The following is a 21,442-nucleotide window of genomic DNA, read 5'->3' on the forward strand; positions in this document are numbered from 1 at the left end:
GGGCCTGGAATCCCTTGCTACATCTGAAAAGGAAGCTGTCTGTGGTAGGAGGAAAAGGCAGGAAAGCTAGCCTGTAGGGGCGTTACTGGCCATGTTGTGACCCTGCAAACATAAGTACAGTTAATTAGAATGAGCTGAAACTGGGAAAAATCATGAGTCTGCAACAATACACAAGGCGATAAGAAGTATATCAACATGGTAACATAAAAGCAGACTGAAGACAATTGAACACTTAATATTATAAATTTAAGGGCTTCCCTGGTGGCACAGTGGTTGAGAGTCCGCCTGCTGATGCAGGGAACACGGGTTCGTGCCCTGGTCCGGGAAGATCCCACATGCCACGGAGAGGCTGGGCCCGTGTGCCATGGATGCTGCGCCTGCGCATCCAGAGCCTGTGCTCTGTGTAATCAAATTCAATAACTTCCATGGAGATTAGCTGGAACTTTCTGTCCTCGAAGGCAGTGGTAAGTGGGGAAGAGGTCACAGTCACCAGGCTGAGGCCCATCAAGATAGGCCTGGACTGTCCTCACCAGCCAGACCAGCTGCACGATGACCGAGAGCTGTGCCCAGGGAGCACTGAGAACCTCACAGAGTTCCCAGACACAGCCAAGGGGTAAGCACTCCCTGGTCCTGCAGGGTCATTCCGAGTGCAGACCCTCAGGCCTGGGACTGAGGAGCAGCAGGACTGTGTGACCCGGAGGGACACACACAAGAGAGGGCAAGCAGAAAGAGCCAGCACTTCACAGAGCACCGTCCCAGGCACTACAGCACTGCTTCCAACTGGCCTGGTCGCAGGCCCACCGGAGGCCATCGCTGCCCAAAGGGATAGGGGAGGGGAGAGCACCGCCTGTCTGTGTTGTGCCCCACCCCCACCGCACCTGTCCCACCAAGTGTGGGCCTGTTTACCGACCTCATCTAAGTCCACCTGTGCGCCCAGCCTCCTGCCAAGTGAGGCTCAAGGAGACAACCGGAGATGCACAGAACAGTGGCAAATGTTGCTTTTAATTCAAAACTGACAAGTGAACTACTGAATGAAATCTCAAACATGAAGTTTTTAAATAGCAAAACATGATGAGTTGACTCATGGACCTGGAAAAATGTAATTTTACATAGACATGCTTCTGGACCCAATGACAATTCTAGCAAAGGCGCCAACGTATGTGGCACATGAAGGTTTCCGGCACAGCCAAGGGACAACCCACTGCTTCTTCACGGAGGGCAGAAGCTCAACTCTAGGAGGGGAGGTGCTGGAAGTGACAGCCAAGAGCAGCAAGGATGAGGAGGCAGGGCCTGCAGGCAGCAGGCATCCACAGCCACGGAAAGCAAGACCTGGCGTGACAGCCACCATCAAACTGGCTACTCCAGGGACAGATGACCCTGATGTCAAACACCCTGGGAAGACCCAGCACAGTGAAGAATGCTTATGCTGGCTTCAGAAATACTTACCGAGGAAAGCGGTCTTCAGCTCCAACTTCCATAATGATAACTGAACACGCGTCCAGCCCACGGAGAGTGGTCTCCAAAGACAGTGAAAGGTAAGTCTAATGAAACACTGGTTGACAAGTACATGTTTCTGAGAGCTTTCTTTCCTTTTCATCAAACTAGTTTCTATGGTTATTTAAAAAAAAAAAAAAAAAAAAAAAAGGTCTCCAAAACAGGTCCTCAAAGGAGAGCACTGTCCCTTAAAAAATACAGGTTTGCTCCTGACCTCAGCTGGGCCGACCCCACACACAGGTACCAACCAGGCGGCAGCCCTCGGCTCGCAACTCTGCCCATTTCTGGTGGACATGCAGAAATCAACCACGAGGTGCGCTGAAAATCAACATGCTGTCTCAACAGAGCTGGACCTGCCTCCAAACCTATGACACCGAGCAGCATCTGGCTGGGCAATGACAAGGTAGGAGGTAGAACATCGTGCTGGATAAAACCTGCTCACCTCCTCCCTGACACCCGTCCATGATAAGCACCACGGAAAATGCCCAGGCCACCTGTATACTTCCCAGAACCTGTCACTCAGTAAAGGTTGGAGCACAGGATTTTCCCACCTGTAAACATTCATGCACCTGATGCCAACTCTTACCTTTACAAGATGCCTGGCAAGTACATCCAGCCCAAAAGCACAACTTCAATGAGAGGTTTGAAGGCAGCTGATAAGCCTCTCTTTAAGGGATACACGCCACCTTAGTATAAATTAACGTAAACTAGTAAGCCGTCTTTCTTTGTCATTGGCAGCTGGCTGAAACTGTCAGCATGCTCTGGACAGGTGCAGAATGTTCTGGAGCCTGAGCTAAACCATGCCCGCTTCAGTTTGGTGGGCACTGAAGTAAAAGGCTTGACTACAGTCAGAGGAGAGAAACAGAGTGTGTGCTCTGGAGACGCCGGCAGGTGGAAACGTGACCCTGGGGCCAGGCTGAGAGGGGGCAGGGAGAGGATGTTGTATGTCTACACACATACACCTGCCGGCCTCACCCCCAGAACACAACCACCATCCCCCTCCACCTCAAATGCCCAGGACTCCGCCACTGCCCCCAGGAACCTCTCCGCCCCTTCATCCCCCCCCACACAGCAGGCACATTTTGCTGTTTGCCACAGCTTATAGCGCATCCCGCAGCGCAGTGCGCACAGTCTCAGGAGGGTCAAGGGGAGCGCCAAGACCTTTAACTCACTAGCGCAGACAGCTCTGGAGTGACTACATGTGGAGTGACTTCTGTAAAGTACACCTTATTCTCCAAAGCCACGTTTTTCTGTTATGTCATAAAAATATATGCACTCATTTTGCTCATCAGTGTTTCTTAAAAAAGGTAAATTAACTACATTTTTAACCCAGTTACTCAACAAACATGGCCGCTGTGCTAGCGAAGGTCCAGGAACTTGGCTGTAAGGCAGACATGGTCCCTACCCCTAGGAAGCTACATCCCAACACGGTGACAGACCCAATATCATTTACAGAACTAGGAGAGTAAAGCTGTGAGGGCAGCCATGGCAGAAGTGGATGAGTGCTGTGAAGCCGGAGCGTGGGTTGGGGAGGGGCTGGGAGAGGGTGCTGGGGGGGTGGGGGGGAGCGGTCAGAGGGCTGCAGCAGGTCCAGGGGAGGGTGACAGCGGCTTAGATGTGCTGCAGTGGCAGTAAGGGGAATACTCACATACAGAATATGAAATATAATAATAGCTAATCATGCATCACGCGTTTCAAAATTTCACTTTCCCCTAATGTTTCAGATTCAAAATTCAGATTCAGCAGCCTTTATGAGTCAGAAGGAAAAACCAGTCATTCTGAAATCAACATCCAAGTGAAGTGTAGAATGAACTCCACATTTTTGAAATGGCAATAACAGATGACGTAATACAGACAGACATACATACATACCTGCTTTTCCACCACATGCTTTATGAGAAACGGCAGGGCCACCACCAGCACTTCATAGCAGCTTCAGTGATTTAAGGTAAATGCGGTACCCTCAAGACCACACTGTCTTATCCACTTCATCAACAAATATTCACTGAGCACCTACTATGTGCCATGCACTGTTCTAGGCACTGAAGATACAGCAAAAAACAAAACTGAGCCCATGCCCTCAAGAAGCCCACATTCTAGTGGGAGCAGACAGACTCCCCCCAAAAAACAAAAGCCAGGTAAAATCCACAGTGTGTCAAATGGTGATAAATAACTGTGAGAAAAATACAGCAGGGAAGGAAGATGGGAGTGGTACAAACTTAAATAATCAGAGAAGCCCTTACTAGGAAGGTGACATCTCAACAAAGACCCGAGGAGGTGGGGAAAGCCTTCCCAGGAGAGGACTGGGCAATGAGAAGGTCCAGAGGCAGGAGCAGCTCTAGACTCACAACAGTCCAGCTTGGCCCTCTGGACGGGCCACCTCCAGACAGAACCTCTGGATGCCAGGCAGGACCTCAGGGTCCCTGAAACACTCCTCCTGGAGTCACTTCTGGGCACCTCAAACCACAAGGGTGGAAGCCTGAGCAATGGGACTTGCCGTAAGAGTCCTGGTGCCTCCTGAACCAGAGTCTGATGCCAGCCTAACCCTGGCTGTACTGTCCCTCATCAGACCTGGGCTGGAAGATGCTGGACACCAGACCACTGCCGCTCTGGAAGCGCCACAGCAGCATCTGCTCTGCTCCAGCTTTATGGGCATGATAACACAGGGACTTGTCATGGCAGCCTTTCTCCTTCGTGGAATTCCGCAATTTCCTTCCTGCCTCGGCCATAGCACGCCAGCCAAGTACCTCAGTGCAGGACCAGCTCTCATGGCCCCTCACTGATAGAGAGATGTTCATAGTGACAACTCAGTGCTCACGCTTTCTCTTCCTGCAGTCATAAGTCGCTGGCATGGGTATGTTTTAATGAACAGTTTCACTTCTGCAGTTAAAATGATGGTCAAAATATTACCTTTTAAAGCACTTTAAAAGCATCAATTATAAAATGAAAAACCTAAGAAAAGAGCCCTCTTCCAGTGTGAAAAGCCCAAATGTTTATTTGTACTACAGCTATTATTCTAAAGGGCTGATTTTTTTCACATTTGAGGTGGTAATTAAGCTGCATAAACAGTACTCTGAGACGGTCTGCCATGATCTGGAGGACACTCATTATACGGTGGCCCAGGGGCGGAGGCGGGGGTCAGGCTCCCGAGGAGCTCCTTCCAGCCCTCCAGCCCGGGGCCCTGCGGAGGCAGTGCAGCCCTGTGTGCCCAGGCAACCCAGGGCCTTGGGAGAGTCACTCCCTCCCAGCACAGCCCAATCAGCTTACCACCCACTTGGTGACCCAAAATTATGGTAAGTAAATACATCTAGTTACTCAACAGCTTCTGAAATTTAAGTCTCTGGAGAAATTTAAAGCAACAATACCCTGTCCCCCATCCCCGCCCTCCCTAATAAAATGGAGCTGGTCACAAGTTCTCAAGAACACGGCTCTCTACCTGGTCCTGTAGGCACTGTGTCACCACAAGTCATGACTGCTGGCCTTTCCTACACACACAGGTGCACCCCAAATACAAGCACCTCACACCCAAGAGAAGGCTGGGAGCTGCAGCCTGCCTCACCAACAGCTTCACACCAGTGGCTCCCTGTGGCCAAGGCCTCGCACTGACCAGGCCAAGTCCCAACCCCCACCCTTTCTCCCCCACTTCCCAGTACCAGCATCCTTTAAATCCCCCCACAGGACAGGACCCCTTCTGTGCTCCTCTCTCCTGCTTCCTGTGTGGCTGTCAGAACAAGCTTCCACAACTGCATGAAGTGGGAGCCATGTCTGTGGCTCAGCTCTACTGTGAACAAGGAAGGACGGCTGTTCTCAACTGAACTTGGCCAGGAAAACCAGCGCCACGAACATCCAACACCTGGGATGTCTCCGGAAAAGTGGGTCACACCCCCCTAACTGCACTCAACATGCACCTCGTCCTGCACCTGTCACCGTGTCGCGTGACTGAGTAAGCAGGAGGGCGCCTGTGTGCTCACAGCCTCCCCAGAGCAGGACCACGACACCCTTCCGCAAGAGCACCTGTCAGGAAGACAAGCCCAAGTCTTAAACAACTGACTTCCAAATGAACTTGTAAAAATACTGTCCATAAACTGGGTGTTTTCTGTAGACTTCAACTGGTTTCACATCAATTTGTATATAAAAACTTAGGATTTTCAACTTCTTTGACTTCTTGAGTGTTGAGTTCAGCAGTCTCCTCTTAGAGGTAGAAACTCTCAAGGGAAAATTAATTTGCGATGGAATTACATTTTCGTATCCACCAAAAACATATCAAGGTTCAGTTTAACTATGCAATACATTGCTCAACCACTAGAGACCTTAGGAAAATATGAACATCAAAATATCCAGTATCCAACATTCAAAACTGCTAAATGTGACAAATATATATATATTTTTAAAATAAATTTATTTATTGATTTATTTCTATTTTTGACTGCGTTGGGTCTTCGTTGCTGCATGTGGGCTTCTCTCTAGTTGTGGCGAGCAGGGGCTACTCTTCGTGTGGTGCGCGGGCTTCTCATTGCGGTGGCTCCTCTTGTTGTAGAGCATGGGCTCTAGGCATGCGGGCCTCAGTAGTTGTGGCTCATGGGCTCTAGAGCACAGGCTCAGTAGCTGTGGAGCACGGGCTTAGTTGCTCTGCGGCATGTGGGATCTTCCCGGACCAGGGCTTGAACCCATGTCCCCTGCATTGGCAGGTGGATTCTTAACCACTGCGCCACCAGGGAAGCTCCTATAAGCAGTTTTATGATTAAATAACACAGAAGACAAACACACACACACACACACACACACACACAGGTTTTCCAAACCAAGGGTCATCAGATCATAAAATAAGCTCTTCAAGACCAAAAGGAAGCCCATCCCCCGTCCACATACTATATCTGTGAGTAAACTGAATTAACTATATACTGAATTAGGAGGCCCAATTCTAACTGTGAGGCAGACAAAATGATACAGGAAGGCTGGGCTCCCTAACACACTGGGAGAGGAATCAAGATCAAAATCAGGGCCTTCTATGGTCAAGATGCTGTCACGCAGCTTAAGACTCCAGCCAGCAAGAGAAAGGATCCCAAACTCAAAAGGCTAAGCTGCCTTTAAATGCTGCCTGGGCGGAGTGTGCTCTGAAAGGCCCTCGACCGGTACAGCCAACACACTGCACAGAGGAACAGCTCCCTCTAGGCCCCTGCATAAAGGGGGGTGGTAGACTGCCACAAAATCTGACCAGCTCATCCTCAAAGGGACACTGCTCTCAAGTCAGTCGTGCTCACTGGCAAAGAACATTCTGGTAAGAACCTCCTCTCACCTCAAGAAAGTCCACAAAGCTAGGCCCAGCACAGAAAACCTGGCAGAGGCAGGGACAGCAACCACTGCCACCTTCCCCAAACCCCAGACCTCTACCATGAAGAACTAGAGTGAAGGAGCAAAATCGAGGACCCAAGGTGACTTAGCTGAAATCATGGGTAACTATGGGTAAGCCACACTCTCTCTGAGCCGTAATTTACTATTCTGTGAAGTGAGGTGTATAACACTGACCCATCCCTTGAGAGCTGCTGGGTGCCCACAACAGACAGGAGCTCAAAGTCACTTTGTGAAATACATCTGTCTTGTGTTCACAGGGCAGACCAGGCATGGCTACTGCCTAAAATGGTGGGAGGGGATTGCGGGGCATGGGTGCTTGTAACACAGACCACGGCACACGCTCCGCCCACATTAGCCTTCAACCGCAGGCAGACCAGGAGCTGGCCCACATGACACAAATAGTCACCAATGCTCTTGTGCAACTCGACACATAGCAAAATGCAGCTCATCCTAACCAGCATGCAACTACACTTAGGAGCTCCAGGTGGATGGCTGACTGGATTTAAATGAAGACCCGAGTAAGACTTTCTATTGTTCCATGGAGCAGCGTGGAGAAAGTGCACCAGCAGAGGGAGAAGCGTCTAGTGGGTGATCCCTGAGGGTGACCACTTAATCTGTCCTCCCACTCTCTTCTGCAGCCCCTTGGAGCCTCTCACCCAGCGAGAGGCAGGTGGAAGAACACAAGGTCACAGCTGCCAGCCGCCTAAAGTCTAGTCCTCAGGCTTAACAGACGCCAAGACTCAGTAAACAATGTCTGAATTTTGCTAATAAACCTGTACCTTGAACATTAACTTTGTGCATACCACAAACATACTATGAAACACTGAAATACAGGATTTCTTTGCTCTTCTAACTTCCTTCGGATACTTTGGAACTGCATAAAGGTATACTTTACATGCCATTAACTTGATTAACATGAACATCAGGATGCAGGTGACTTCTGGGTTGGAAGGGAGGAGATTACAATCAGCAGAACCACTCAGAAGGCTTCTAAGAGCCTAGTAAAATCCTACATTTAAAACAGGGTGGTGGGGGCTTCCCTGGTGGTGCAGTGGCTGAGAGTCCGCCTGCCGATGCAGGGGACACGGGTTCGGGCCCCGGTCCAGGAAGATCCCACATGCCGCGGAGCGGCTGGGCCTGTGAGCCATGGCCACTGAGCCTGCACATCCAGAGCCTGTGCTCAGCAACGGGAGAGGCCACAACAGTGAGAGGCCCGCATACCGGGGAAAAAAAAAAAAAAAAGCCCAACAGTGAAGCCAGATTCAAACTCACTCTCAACCCTCCCCAGCTGGTAGAGGGTATGTCTGATGCTGATACTCCATGTGACTCAGGGAACAAGAAAGTAGGGTCCCAAATTGGCAGGACCTTCCTGGGAAGCATTCAGTAACCACTCCCATATCACATCTTAGGCCCAAGTCCTTCTGACCTGCCAATTTCTGCTACACTGAATCTAGTTGAAACAGTCAAATTCATACTAAGATTTATATTATGAAAACATTCATTAAGAAATTACTCCAAACAGCTGGAAACGGCCAGTGTAAACATCCACAACAGGACAATGGCTACTTATGGTTGACCCACAGAGGGGAGTACCACACAGCCACTGGAAGTGGCTCATACAAAACACTCAGTGAAAAACAGCAGGAGACAAAACTGTCTCAGATATATGGTCAGGGTCCCAATTTGATTTTTTTTTAAATACAGAGACAAAGACCCCTGGGTGAAGAAAAGATAGATCTTCCAGTTGGTTCCCAGTAACTATTAACCTTGATGGCTGCAAGGGATGAAATTTGACCTAGGAGGGTCAGCAGATGCAGCACAGGGGCTCCAGGCAGTGAGGGCCTCTGAGGGACCTTATCAATGGCGCACCGACCACAGGGGCCACTAAGTCCTCAATAGACACTGGTAATACCACACGGGGCCCAGAGACCTTCTGCACTTCCTTCCAGGTCCATCAGTTCATTCATCCAGAAAAGACGTGCGATGTATAAAAAGTATTTGTTAGTGAGTAGATGAATAAATTAATATCTTTTAGATACAGATCCTATGTGTGAGGAAGAAATCATTAACTACCACTGGGGGCCAAGTGTGGAAATCCTATTTCTGCTTTTAAAGCCTATCATCCTAGAGCAGTATCAGAAAAACAGCAGCACTTCAAAGACAGTCCAATCCATATATTTCACAGCCAAATAACTTGGATGAAATCTAGAAAGAATATGCATTAAAAGCTTTAGTAAAAAAGCTTTTCAGTAAAATCTATTACTAGTCAGAAAACAATAATATCAACAAGCTCTCGCCTTCTGTTTTACTAAAATAATTTAACATATTAAACTTGACAACTAAGAAAAACTGAGTTTCTAAGCTCAAGTCACATTAATTATATACCACTTAAATATGAATCTTTCCTTGGGAATTAAACTCATTCAGCAAACGTTTTTCCCCTGCAATCTAGTTTGTGAATCTGAGTGATACCTAACTTGATCCAAAGCAATTTATCTTGAAAGTTAGGAGATGTGGTGAGGCCAGCAGGTACTGAGCTGTTTCCCCTTCTACCCAGAGGAGCTGAACCCTGGGGCTCCTCTTTCCCACTCTCCAGCTTCCAACCCCAGCTCCTTAAAGGAAACCTCCCTCAGCATCCAAGACTGAAAGGTCAAGGGCTAAAATAAAATCTAGAGCACATGGGCACTTCCAATGAAATGAGAACCGTTCTCTAGGGTTCCAGCCCTCCCAAACCCTCCCCTCAGCCCCACCTTCCCCTCTTCTGCGCTGGGGATCCTCAGCAGCCCCATTACGTCCCCCTTGCTGACACTGACCCACTAGCCATGCCCTCTCCTCCTCCTGTGTCCTTCAACCTCAGTGGGGACTGCACTGTAATTTGTCCTTGCCGGAACACAGCTTGTGCCCCTCCCCCAGCAAGGTGCACGATCCTTGAGAGCAGCAAACGGACCTGTTGGAACTTCCCTAAAATGCCCTAGATTTTGTTTACCCTCATTGGTGTTTCCCACACATAAACATACAACCACAGTGATATGGATAACTGTTGTAATCACCCTAACAGATTATCCTGTTAAAAAAAAAAAAGCCAGATTAATGTGGTCAGACTTTTGTTTTTTAATCCTCTGAAGCTCCTCTCTCTTTGAAATAGGAGAAAAACAAACCAGCCCCCAGAATGCCACTGGCCATATATATCAACAGCATCTGGCAGGAACACCCTTCCAGCAATGTAAACTTACATGGTTTTGGACGGAGAGAGACCCAGCTTATTTCTAACTAAGAATGCCTATCCTGACACCTGAAAAGGCTCCTTTAACAGATGCTTTCCTTTCCTGGGCCTTTATCTGCAAATTCTGAATAACGAGTTTCTTATTGGGAACAATAATGGCCAACTGAGACAGAGATATACTTTGTCCCACTGTTAACCACTAACTCCCACAGAAGAGCTTCACAACATCATCAGTGTGCAGAGAAAGATCTATTTTGTCTAGCATGACATTCATCCACACCTCCACCAATCACCAACTTAAGAGTTCAGTTACCAGAAACAAAGAGAGGAGGAGGAAGGAAAGAAGAGCAGGCCAGGCCAGTCCAGTCTCTATTTCACCTTCTCTTAGCCAACCCCAAGCACGTAAACAGCCTCCGGACTCCTAGAGTCCTAGGGAGGGACTTCAATGCCTTCAGGCCTCTCAGTCATTTTAGCATAGTGCTTTGCCCTTATATCAGCGCCCTGCTCTTTCTTCCCACCAATTCCTACCTTCATAACTGTCTTGTTTTTGCTGTGGTCATATGGAAACAACGTTGGAGGGGCAAATCCATAGATGGGTGGGAAAACAAACCAAACTCGTGACTTTCCTGAATATGCCTATCTTCAGAATTCTGGGCTAGAAGAAACTCCAAACTCTGTGCTTGTTTCAATCTAAAAGTCTCAAAGTAACAGCCCACAAGTCAGGCCGTGACTCAAGATCTTTAGACAGTAAACAACACCATAGCTTCACTTGAAAGAAAAAAAGCTAGAGAACATACCAAAGCTAACCACCTGCTTTCACAAGGACCAGGTGATACAGATCTATCCTCCTACCTGCAAAGAAAGCACAAAGCGACTGAGCACACAGGACCTGAGCAGATCACGGCAAATGCTAATTAGATCACAAATAGCAGCTTCCAAATACTCCGGAGGGACACGGGCCTTCCCCGATTAGAAAGCGTTTCTATCAGTGGGTTCAGGTTCACTCGGCACCTGGGGACATCTCTGTCCCTGCACAGTGTCCTGGGAGCGTCCATGCCTGCAGAAAGTGGCCAGAGCAGGCAGGCACCTGGACCCCATGCCAGCTCTGACCTGGTACATAAGTCAGAAGCCCTCCAAGTCCCAAGTGTCTTCATCTGGAAACCAGAAGGATCCAACTGGGTAAGCATGAAGGTCCCTCCCCAAATAAAAATACTGTGGTCATCCTATGACACACAAACAGCAAGTATCAGAGAGCAGAGCAGGGCCATAGGCCTAATTCCAGTCAATCAGAACTAATCTTGTTTCATCTTTCCAGTGATAAGTCATGTGGACATCAGGCACTCCTGATATATGCACTAGGGGCACCCAACTTCCTTGGGATTCTTCCTGAGTCCATAACCCCAGTTTCATCAACAAAAGACATCAGACAAACCCAAACTGAGGGACAGTTTATGAAATACCTGACCAGTACTCTTCAAAAGCATCAAGTTCATGACAAACAAGGAAACGACTGAGAAACTATCATAGAGCAGAGGAGACCAAGGAGACACGACAACCAAATGCAATGTGGTACCCTGGATGGGACCCTGCAACAGAAAAGGACATTGGGGGGAAACTGAGGAAATCCCAATAGGTTTGCAGTACAGTCAATATGTGGCACCAATGTTGAAGTCTTAGTTTTGACAGATGTGGCAGGGTTGTATAGATGTTAACATTAGGGAAAGTGGGATGATGGGTATTATGGGAATTCTGTGTTGTGTTTGCAACCTTTCTATGTATCTAAAGTTATTCCAAAAATCAAGTTTATTTTATTTTTTTAATATTTATTTATTTATTTTGGCTGCTCCAGGTCGTAGTTGCGGCATGCGCAATCTTCGTTGCGGCATGTTAAGTCACAGCATGCGGACTCTTAGTTGTGGCATGCAGGATCTAGTTCCCTGAGCAGGGATCGAAACCGGGCCTCCTGCACTGGGAGCGTGGAGTCTTACCCACTGGACCACCAGGGAAGTCCCTCAAGTTTATTTTAAAAATAAGTTTCGGGGCTTCCCTGGTGGCGCAGTGGTTGAGAGTCTGCCTGCCGAAGCAGGGGACACGGGTTCGTGCCCCGGTCCAGGAAGATCCCACATGCCGCAGAGCGGCTGGGCCCGTGCGCCATGGCCGCTGAGCCTGCGCGTCCGGAGCCTGTGCTCCGCAAGGGGAGAGGCCACAACAGTGAGAGGACCGCGTACTGCAAAAAAAAAAATAAATAAATAAAATAAAAATAAGTTTGTTTCGAGGCTATTTTGATAGCTTCAAGCAAACTTAAAGGATCTGAAAACATCCTGTGTCATTAAAAACTTGACTCAGGGCTGGTGGTCCAGTGGTTAGGACTCTGTGATTCCACTGCAGGGGGCACGGGTTCAATCCCTGCTCAGGAAAGCAGTGCAGCGCGGCCAAAAACAAAATGAAAACAACAACAACAAAAAACAACTTGACTCAAGAGTCCATACTGAATACTAATCTGAAAAATATAGGGCTACTGAAGGAAAATAATACACTTGAAAGAAGGGAAAAAAACCTGACACTGAATAAATTCAGTATAAAATTCCAAATACCACCACCTTCATCATACACTGTCCAAAAGACATCCGTGTTTGAAAGGACAGCAGGTCCTCCCGAGAAAGCACTAGGCAAGCACAGCCACCTGGTCTTCCCAGCACACAAAACGGGGCTCCCTCCTTGAACTTCCTCCACAGTCAGCCACTTCCCTGCTCCCCTGCCCTCCGGGCTGCCGCTGCCAGGAAAGCCCCCCTGCTCGGTGCACCCTGGGGCCAGGTTCTTCTGTGTTCCTCACTGCAGCAGCCCTACAAAGGCCAGCCACCCCCTCCTGGCAGGGCACTGCCCTCCCTTCTGGCCGCACTGCTGACCATTTCCCCTCAGCCCCTGAAGCGGGGCCATGGTTAAGGGGGTCACAGAGGGGTGAGAGCGTGCACGTAGGCTGCCCCCCACCCACTAAGCTGCACATCAGGTCCTTTTCACCCAAGGATTCCTTCAGGGCATGAGCATGGAGCCCTGTTCTGTTGATGCCTCTTCTCCTAACTCACCACCTGACCATCCTCACCCACCCACCACCCAACCCCCTCCGAAACACAAAGCTCAGTGCCAGCGCTTCTGGGTAGAAGAGTTTTCTAAGATTTAAAAAAAAAAAAAAAAAAAAAAAAAAAAAAAGCACTTAGATTGTGTGAGTTTTGTTTTTCTAGGAATGAAAATAAATGTGTTCGCAAATAAAATCTATATTTAGATGCACAATTTTAAATCTGTATATCTGATAATAACAACTATGTACATACAATCAGCAGACTATAATTTTGACCAATGAAAAAAACCCATGAAAGAAAAATGCCAAACTGCAGGAAGAAAAAAATGAGTTAACAATGGAAAAAGAGAGCAGTATGGGCTGAGCTTCTAAGACTGTGCACTGAGGAAACAGTTTATTCTCTCAGTCTCCAGTCCAGGCTAAGTCACAGGCCACTCTGAGAGAAAAATGCAGAATGGCTAAGGGCTCACCCTCTAGGAAGGAAGCCAGTTAATAATGACAGGACCCCGGAAATGAGCAGTTATCAAGCTTCCTGGCTTGCTAACTTACCTGCTTCCCCAGGGCCTAGCTGCTACGGATCAGACTTTGCTAAGAACATGCCTGAGCAGAGCCAGTATTCGGGCAATTTCCCCAAAGACTGGGCTGTTTCCATCGTTTCCCATAGGAGAAGCACTGCTCACAGCCAGTGCTGGCACACACTTAGGTCTGAAGTTCCCATCCACTCCGGCCCTCCTCCTAGGTTGGTGGCTCTCACTCACACTCGTTCACCCCACATCCGTGCACAGGTGTATGGCAGGAAAACCCAAGACAAGGTGGGCTGCTCAGACACTGAGTGTTGGGATCCCCCAGGACCACCAGCCGCACAACCATCTCAGGAAGGTGGAGCCCCTCACAGCCAGGGGCACAGCTGTGGCGCTGCACACACCCACAGAGCAGGTGCTCCTCTTAAGACAGGACGCTCTTAGAAATTAGAGCAAAGCCAAGGGCTGGGAAAAGCTCTCTCTGACCTTACCCAAAGCAGCAAAGAGAGGTGTGCCAAAGGGACCGCAGAGCAGGGTGGCTGCTTCCGTCATGAGGGGAAAGAAGCTTGGCTTCTGGTCAGAGAATCTGCTAGGGTCATCCTGATCCTCAGGGCCCACCTGCAGGGTCCACAAAGCCGACGCTGGCTCTTCTACAGGTTAGATACTCACGGTCTGACCACATGAGGACAGTGGTCCATGGCAGGGCTCACCCCTGCCTGTTGGCACAGCAGGGCAGCACTGCCGACATGGAGAGCCTCAGCCCAGAATACTGTATGCTTGACACTAACACTTACTAATCCAGATTTAACCTGACATTTGATCACCAAAACTTCCCAGGAAGGACTGTAGTATAAAAAGGAACCAATGGCTTTCAAATACAACCTTTCAAGGGTTGAAAGGTGGTCAAAGGGTAGGTGGTATAATATATAGTGAGAAAAAAGAGCCATCCCCTTTTTGAATTATATTTCCTTAGACAATGAAGAAATGGTACATGGGACCATGTTTTTAACCATCTGACTTCTTCCTAGTTTGGAATGCTTCCATATTAAGCAACAAACAGTTTATGAAGAGACCCTCCATCCCTCAAACACATACAGCTCTGAACACAGGGAGTCAGAATACACATGCAGGATTCAGAGATGTCTTCATTAATAAATAGCAAAAATGGTAAGACAGGCTTGTCACAAATATGCCGGGTATGAGAACCATGAAGAGAAAGTGTGAAAAAGAGTAACAGAAACCATCTAGACTCCAAGTTTAGAGAGATATATACATAACAAGGTACAGAACCCGTTTTAGAGAAACAGAACATTGAATATATAACAAAAGCTGATGCAGACCAAAGGGCGGTAGGGGGGACACAAAGAAGCTGATTGGCCAGAAAAGGCTTCACAGCCAGGGGGTGGGGAGGCCGGTGTGTTTCCACTGAGGGGAATTTCTTCAGACAAAGAGGAAGGGCCTAAAGAGGAGAACCTGGCAGCCGAGAACATCCTGGACACTGTCCTGGGCTTTATAGGCCGGGAAGAGAGGCCACATGGCACGGGCAACTGAGGGACGCTAGCGGAGGAGTAGCTAAGTGACAAACCAAGAAAAGCAGGGGAAGTCACAGGAGCATTGGAATTTGGGACCCCCACCAGCAACTCACTTCCTCACCAAGAAAGGGAAAACGAGGAAGAAAGCGTGTCAATGTTTTCAGCCCCACAGGCGAGAGCGTGTGATGAGCACACAGTGTGGCCATCCCCCTCCAGACATAACTACTTCCTTCACTGCAGGAGGGTGTCCACAGCCACGCCACCGTCGAGCACAAGAACCGACTGCACTTCAGACCCGGTGCAAGAGCAAGGTCTGCAAGGTAAACCTTCTCCCCCTGGATGGGGCAGAGTTCCCAGGTCCACGGCAGCCCCTGTCTTCCCAAATCTTCCAGAAACAGGGAGGGAAGATAGAAAAGTTAACTCCAAGCCCCTTTTCCCACAGGTTTCCACTGCAGGTCAAAGCACTAAGGAGAACTTCAATGCGGCTCCCAGCGAATCTTATCAACCTTCTTTGACAGCATCCAATATTAGGCTGTCACTTTGAGATACAACTCCTGCTGCAGTAAAATTAATTCCAAAAAAGAAAAACAGGTTGAAGAATGAGACTTTAACAATGAATTCATTGTTAAATAAGCTTTTACCCGGATGAATTCTGACTGATATACTGCCGAGAGAGACACACACACAGCCTCTCATCAGCCCTCTCCAGTGTGGGCAGACCTGCCACCAGCTCCACAAACAGGCGGAAGACAGGGACCTTCAGACATACCTTCAAACCACATCTTTAAATATTTCAAAGGCTGCAAGTGGCTGGTACAGAGGGCACACAATCCTATCTGTAGGATAGAGGAGGTCAGCAGGCCACCAGGAACTATGTGCCCACCTTCATCAGGCCCCTCAACTACACGACAGATGGAAACCACACTTATCTGTTCTTCTGTGGGCCATGCACCCAGTCATGAGCTGCTAAGGTCAGATTTGTCCCTCTTTTCCACACACAGAGTTTGCAGTGCTGTCAGTTCTCGCTTCTGTGAGCCTATGTGTAATCCAACTATTTAAACAGAAACCTGAATCAGTTGCTCTGATAAGGGATTTGAAGCCCACAAATGTAAACGCTTTATAATGAACTCTCTCTTAACACACTCAAAACAACTTGGAATTTCTTGGGATAAAAGTTCCATTTTAGGGACTTCCCTGGCAGTCCAATGGTTAAGACTCTGCACTTCCACTGCAGGGGGCGCGGGTTCAATCCTTGGTCGGGGAACTAAGATCAGGCATGCCATGTGGTGTGGCCAAATAAAAAATAATAAATAATAAAATTCCATTTTAAATTAGGAAAATTTTCTACACCAAGAGGATGGAAGCAGACTTCATGCAACTATATAAATGCAACCCAGCGTCGAGCACAGAAACTAGACCGCCCCTCCCAAGAACCACCATGAACCCAACAGGCCTTTCTCCTCTAAGACATCATCATCAGAACATGTTCCCCACTGCTCTTGAGAAAATGCCTTCTGCCTGTTGTTTCATCTAGAGACTGGATACACGACTGGTTCTCAATATTCAAGTTATTTTTTTTAAAGGGTTTGGTATCACAGTGAACAACAATGCAATCCAGTTAAGGAATAATGCACTACTGAAAAGGCCTTAACAACACATGTCCAAAACTTACAGTTTCCACACCAGCACTTCCTCCCCGGTGATCTGCTCTTTGAACCTGCCTTCAAAACAACTGTGCTCCGCACCCCTATGGCCAGCTGTCATCACAAGGGCAGGCGCAGAGCACGCACACGTTGGCCCCAACCCTCACACCTGCTGAGGGAGTCATTTCTGCATCAAGTGTTCCTCAGCAGTGGCTCCTTATTCCATAGTCACAGAAGTGAAGTATCACGTGGGATTCCATCAAAGTCCGTTCCCACAGAAGATATTCCTCAGGAGGGGACAAAGTGTAGTGGCCGGCCAGTGGAGGCTCTCCTCACACCATCAACTCAGAAGGGACCAACTTTGTTCGCCCCCTCATTTCTGCAGCGCTTCCCAGTTCATTACACACTTGCCCTACGTGCACCCAAACCCTGCGTTAGGTGGCTCAGCAGACAAGGGCACAGATTGAAGAGGGGGACCCACCCAGGAGCTGCCTTTTCCTCCTCCCCAAACCTGTGCTAAAGGTAGCCTAGACTGTGTATACTGACTCAAGTCTCAAGTGCCACCGTCAGTCCACCCCACCCCCCACCCCCGTCATTGTAACCCATTATCCTGTAGTATGTTCTTCATTACACTTATCATTATATAAATACATCTTACATATCTAAAAAAAAAAAAAAAAAAAGGGCAGCCTAGAGGCCAAGTCCTGCTTTGAAGAGCTGCCCAAGGGCCTCTTTTCAGGTCCCATATCGCCACAAGCTGCTGCTGTGATCCTTCTTATAAAACGCATGTCAGAAGAGTAGAACATAGGGACCTCACCTTGCCACCTCTGGACTCCGCTCAGTAAGTGCTGTAGGGGCGTCACAAATACATCACACTGTACGAAGCCACATGAGAAGCTCCCCAAAAGGGTGTGTGAAAATCAGAACCCACTTCTTTCCATGTTCTCTGCCTTCCCCACTGGCTTCCCACACAGATGCAGCCACCCTTGCAAAAGCCACCCTAGAGTGTGCAAGGAACCACTCTCCCTAATCAACAGTTTTACCTTTAACAAAATCGTTGCACAATTTTTTAAGAAGCAAGGATTCCAAACCTCACCCATTCAGAATATCAGCCCTCAAATAAGGAGGGACCAGAGCCTCTTTCCAAACAGCTGCTTTCTGACAGTGTGAGGCTGAAACAGGCTCCAGGGGTCACAGAGTTCAGCCATCTGCCCAAAGAAGTAGCTAAGTGTGCTGGCCTTCCACGAGAAGATGTCCCTCCTGCCTCCCACACGGCAGTCTGAGGACACGCACAACCCCCAGGAAGACGTCCTGGGCAGTGGCACTGAGGACTTCCCCAGACAGAGGGCTGCACCCCTCCCTCAGGGCGCCCCTCCCGGGAGGGGCAGGGTGGCACCCAGGCCTCTGCCATCGCTCAGATGTGGGTTCAAACTGTACTCTATGTATTAGGCGGGTACTTAACCTCTCTGCACTGTGGAAACTGAAGTTTCTGCACCTGTAAAATGAGAGCGACACCTATCTCACAACACTTTTGACAGAAGTCAAGCAACATGGTGTGAGCTATCTTGCAAAGTGCCTGCCTTGAAGTAAGTGCTCAATAAATGGTTCTGACGGCCTCTGGCTCACCGTAGTACCAAACTGGGCTGGGCCATTTCCAGACTTCCCAACTCATACTGCTCCCCCGCGGGCTGTACATACGTAAAGAAGTGGGAAGTAATTGGGACGGGGACTCTCCTAAAGTGCCACCTTAAAAATCCAGGTGCAAACTCACTTGAACAGTGCAAATCTATCTGTCCCCAGATGAAAAATCCACTGCTGGGGGCATCTTTGCCGTTACTGATGGGAAATACAGCATATTCTCACATACATGTGGACAAATGGAGCTGATGAAAACACAAAAGCCTAGTTCCTCTCACTTCCTGATGGGGAGGTCCATCCTTTATTCTGTAATTCATTTCTTCTCACTGGATTCCAATCTTTTTGTACTAAAAAGCTGCCTTCTGCAAAGAAACTCCAGACGTCAAGTGTCCATCACATGGAACCACCAAGACTATGACACGATATGCTCTTTTCCTCTTCCCCTGTACGCCATCAGAGCGCACACCTTGTACTGCAACAGCATCACTGTGTGAAAGTTCCTCTTACAAACTTCCATGATCACTGTCAGCCCCAGCCGCCACTGAGGTCCGCCAAGCAGCCTATCTCCTGTTTTTGCGCGTTAGCCCAGGCACCCCGCGGTACAGCCACACATGTCGCAAGAGTCAAAGACATCCCTTGGCCTTTCACCATTTTTCTCAACTGAACAGGTCCTCCTCCTCTCAGACTTCAGAGTATCACCCATCTCTACAAACCAGAGTTCTCAACCTCAAGTCCACGGACCAGCTCCAGAAGGATCAAGAGCCTCCTGAAATAACTACAAAATTCAGTAAAACCGTGCGGTTTTCTCAGGAGGGGACTCAGATCTTGCGTCAGACTCTCAAAAGGGCCCATGACCCCTCAGAAAAATTAACAGCCGCTACCGTGGAAAATAAGGAGTAATGTAAATTTCTTGGGTCTTCCCTCATTTAAGGGATTTGGTTTTTGAACCAGACTTTGCAAGCTGTCTCGACATTCTTCCATTCTTCACGTTCGCATACAAGGTATAAATCCTTAAACCAACTTCCCAAGACTCCCGAACTTAACCGAGGGCAAACATAAAAACACTAGGAATACTTTCAGCAACAGAGAGAAAACACAGAAACACTAACGATACTTGCAACAAAACATTTAACCCAGCAAGTGCTTTATCTCTTTCCTTCCCCTTAAAATCCCTCCGCCCGGTCAGGCTCACTTGCCCGCGGTGGTGGTTTCAAGCCCGGCCTCGAGGAGGCTTCCCATCACACCAATGCTGGTGCCGGAGCGGAGCCCCAAGGCATGAAAAGCACCGAAACGCCGCCCCACCGGGCCGGGAAAGGAGCATATCCGAGTGTATCAGACTCCACCCCAACCGAGAATTCGGAGGGACCCGAGCATCAGGTGCTTCGAGCAAGAACTCGCACGTCCCGCTTTAGTTGCGAGCGGAGGCACAGGGACCCCGTCCCAGATGAAGGCCCGGGGCGGTTCCTCTGCACACAGAACGAAAGGTAACCCCGGAGGCCTGACTCAGGCCGCACCGCGCCGAAAACAAACTTTCCAAGCACTTCCACCGCGACGGGCCGGTGACACCTCCCCGGCCTCCCCCGCCCTCCGCGCGCCTGTCAGCGCCCCCGCCGGGCCGGTGCCCGCCTCAACTGGGCCAGGGCTTCCTGCAGCATTCAAGCGGCGCCCACACGGCGCCCACGGTCCCAGGCCCGGCCGTTCGCCGCAGGTGAGGCGCCGCCTGGCCCCCGGGACCGCGGGCCGCCCCGCCGGACCCCGGCGACCGCCGCGCTTAGCGGGGTGACGGGCCGGCGCGCCCGGGCGGCTGCCGCGCACTCACCAGCTGGCTGGTGGTCCTGGCCATGGGCCCCGCGTCTGCACGGGCGACTCCCCCGCAGCGCTGCGCGGCTCGGCGCCTCCTCAGCGTCCTCCTCCCCGCAGCAGAGCCCCAGCAATGGCCGCCCGCATCCTGCGCCCGCCCCGCGGCCTGCCGCCCCCAGAGCCGCCCCGCCCCCGCGCGACGCCAGGCGGGACTTCCGCCGCGCCGCCGCCACCGCCGGCGCCCATTGGTCACACTCGCCGTCGCTCTGCCGCTGCCCCGGCCAGCCCCGCCGGCGCCTCAGAGCTGCATTTCCGGGTTGGGGCCCGGCAGGCGGGAGAGGCTTGGCCCCGCCTCCGGCGCGGGGGGTTTGGGGGGAACCCCGCGCGAGCCAATCCCAGGGCCGAGGGGCGGGGCCTGGCGCGGGACCGGGCGAGCTGTCATCCCGGCTGCCAGACAGGAAAACTGAGGCTCGCTGGGGTCGGCCCCGACGCGGGAGTGGGGCTGGGCTCCAACCGTGCAGCTTCGACTCCGGAGCGGGGCTCTGAGTAAACATCGAGAGGAGCAACTTCACTAGTTGCAAAACTAAGAAGTGTTCGCGGAAGGAAATCTAGGCTCTAAAGCCATAGCTAGAAGGCAGAAAACAATCCCATCTCATCACTGCTAATAGTCCCAGGGACACCTTCAGAACTTTCTACTCTGCTTATAAATTTTTTTGGAGCTGTTGTTGACGATGATGATGTTGAATTTTTTGGTAGTTGTTGTTGATGACGGTGATATTGTTGCTTTTTTAAATTGTGGTAAAATATACATAAAATTTACCACCTTAACCATTTTGGAGTTCAGTGGCATTAAGTACATTCATTCACTTTGTTCTAAGATGATGTTGTTTCAAACAAAATTAGAATCGCCTTGTTACCTGAAGGTTTGCATATTTTAAAATAACTTTTTTTCTATTTCCAAAAGAAATACATGTTCATTTTTTAAAATAATGATTTAGACAATACAGAGAAGTAACAGTAAGATAAATGAATCCCTCATCCCACTGGCCAGAATTAATTGTTGCATAGCACTGATGGCTGCGAACATTCACTTGGTGCTTACTCTTATTAAGGAATTTTCATGTCTAGGGCTTCCCTGGTGGCAGAGTGGTTAAGAATCCGCC

General features: G+C 49.5%; 1 protein-coding gene across 1 annotated transcript in view; it reads right to left on the reverse strand.

The window, feature by feature from the left end:
* Positions 1-20,452, reverse strand: part of PDPK1 (3-phosphoinositide dependent protein kinase 1) — a 71,790-nt gene extending 51,338 nt beyond the window's left edge. Inside the window, exon 1 of the mRNA XM_082644714.1 lies at positions 20,299-20,452. Within this exon, the coding sequence (XP_082500840.1) occupies positions 20,299-20,322 (24 nt within the window). The 5' untranslated portion in view covers positions 20,323-20,452. The remainder of the gene's footprint in view (positions 1-20,298) is intronic.
* Positions 20,453-21,442: the final 990 nt, after the last annotated feature.

This window comes from Mesoplodon mirus (genome assembly GCF_964341445.2).
Source record: "Mesoplodon mirus genome assembly, chromosome: 15".
NCBI classification, from domain to species: domain Eukaryota; kingdom Metazoa; phylum Chordata; class Mammalia; order Artiodactyla; family Ziphiidae; genus Mesoplodon; species Mesoplodon mirus.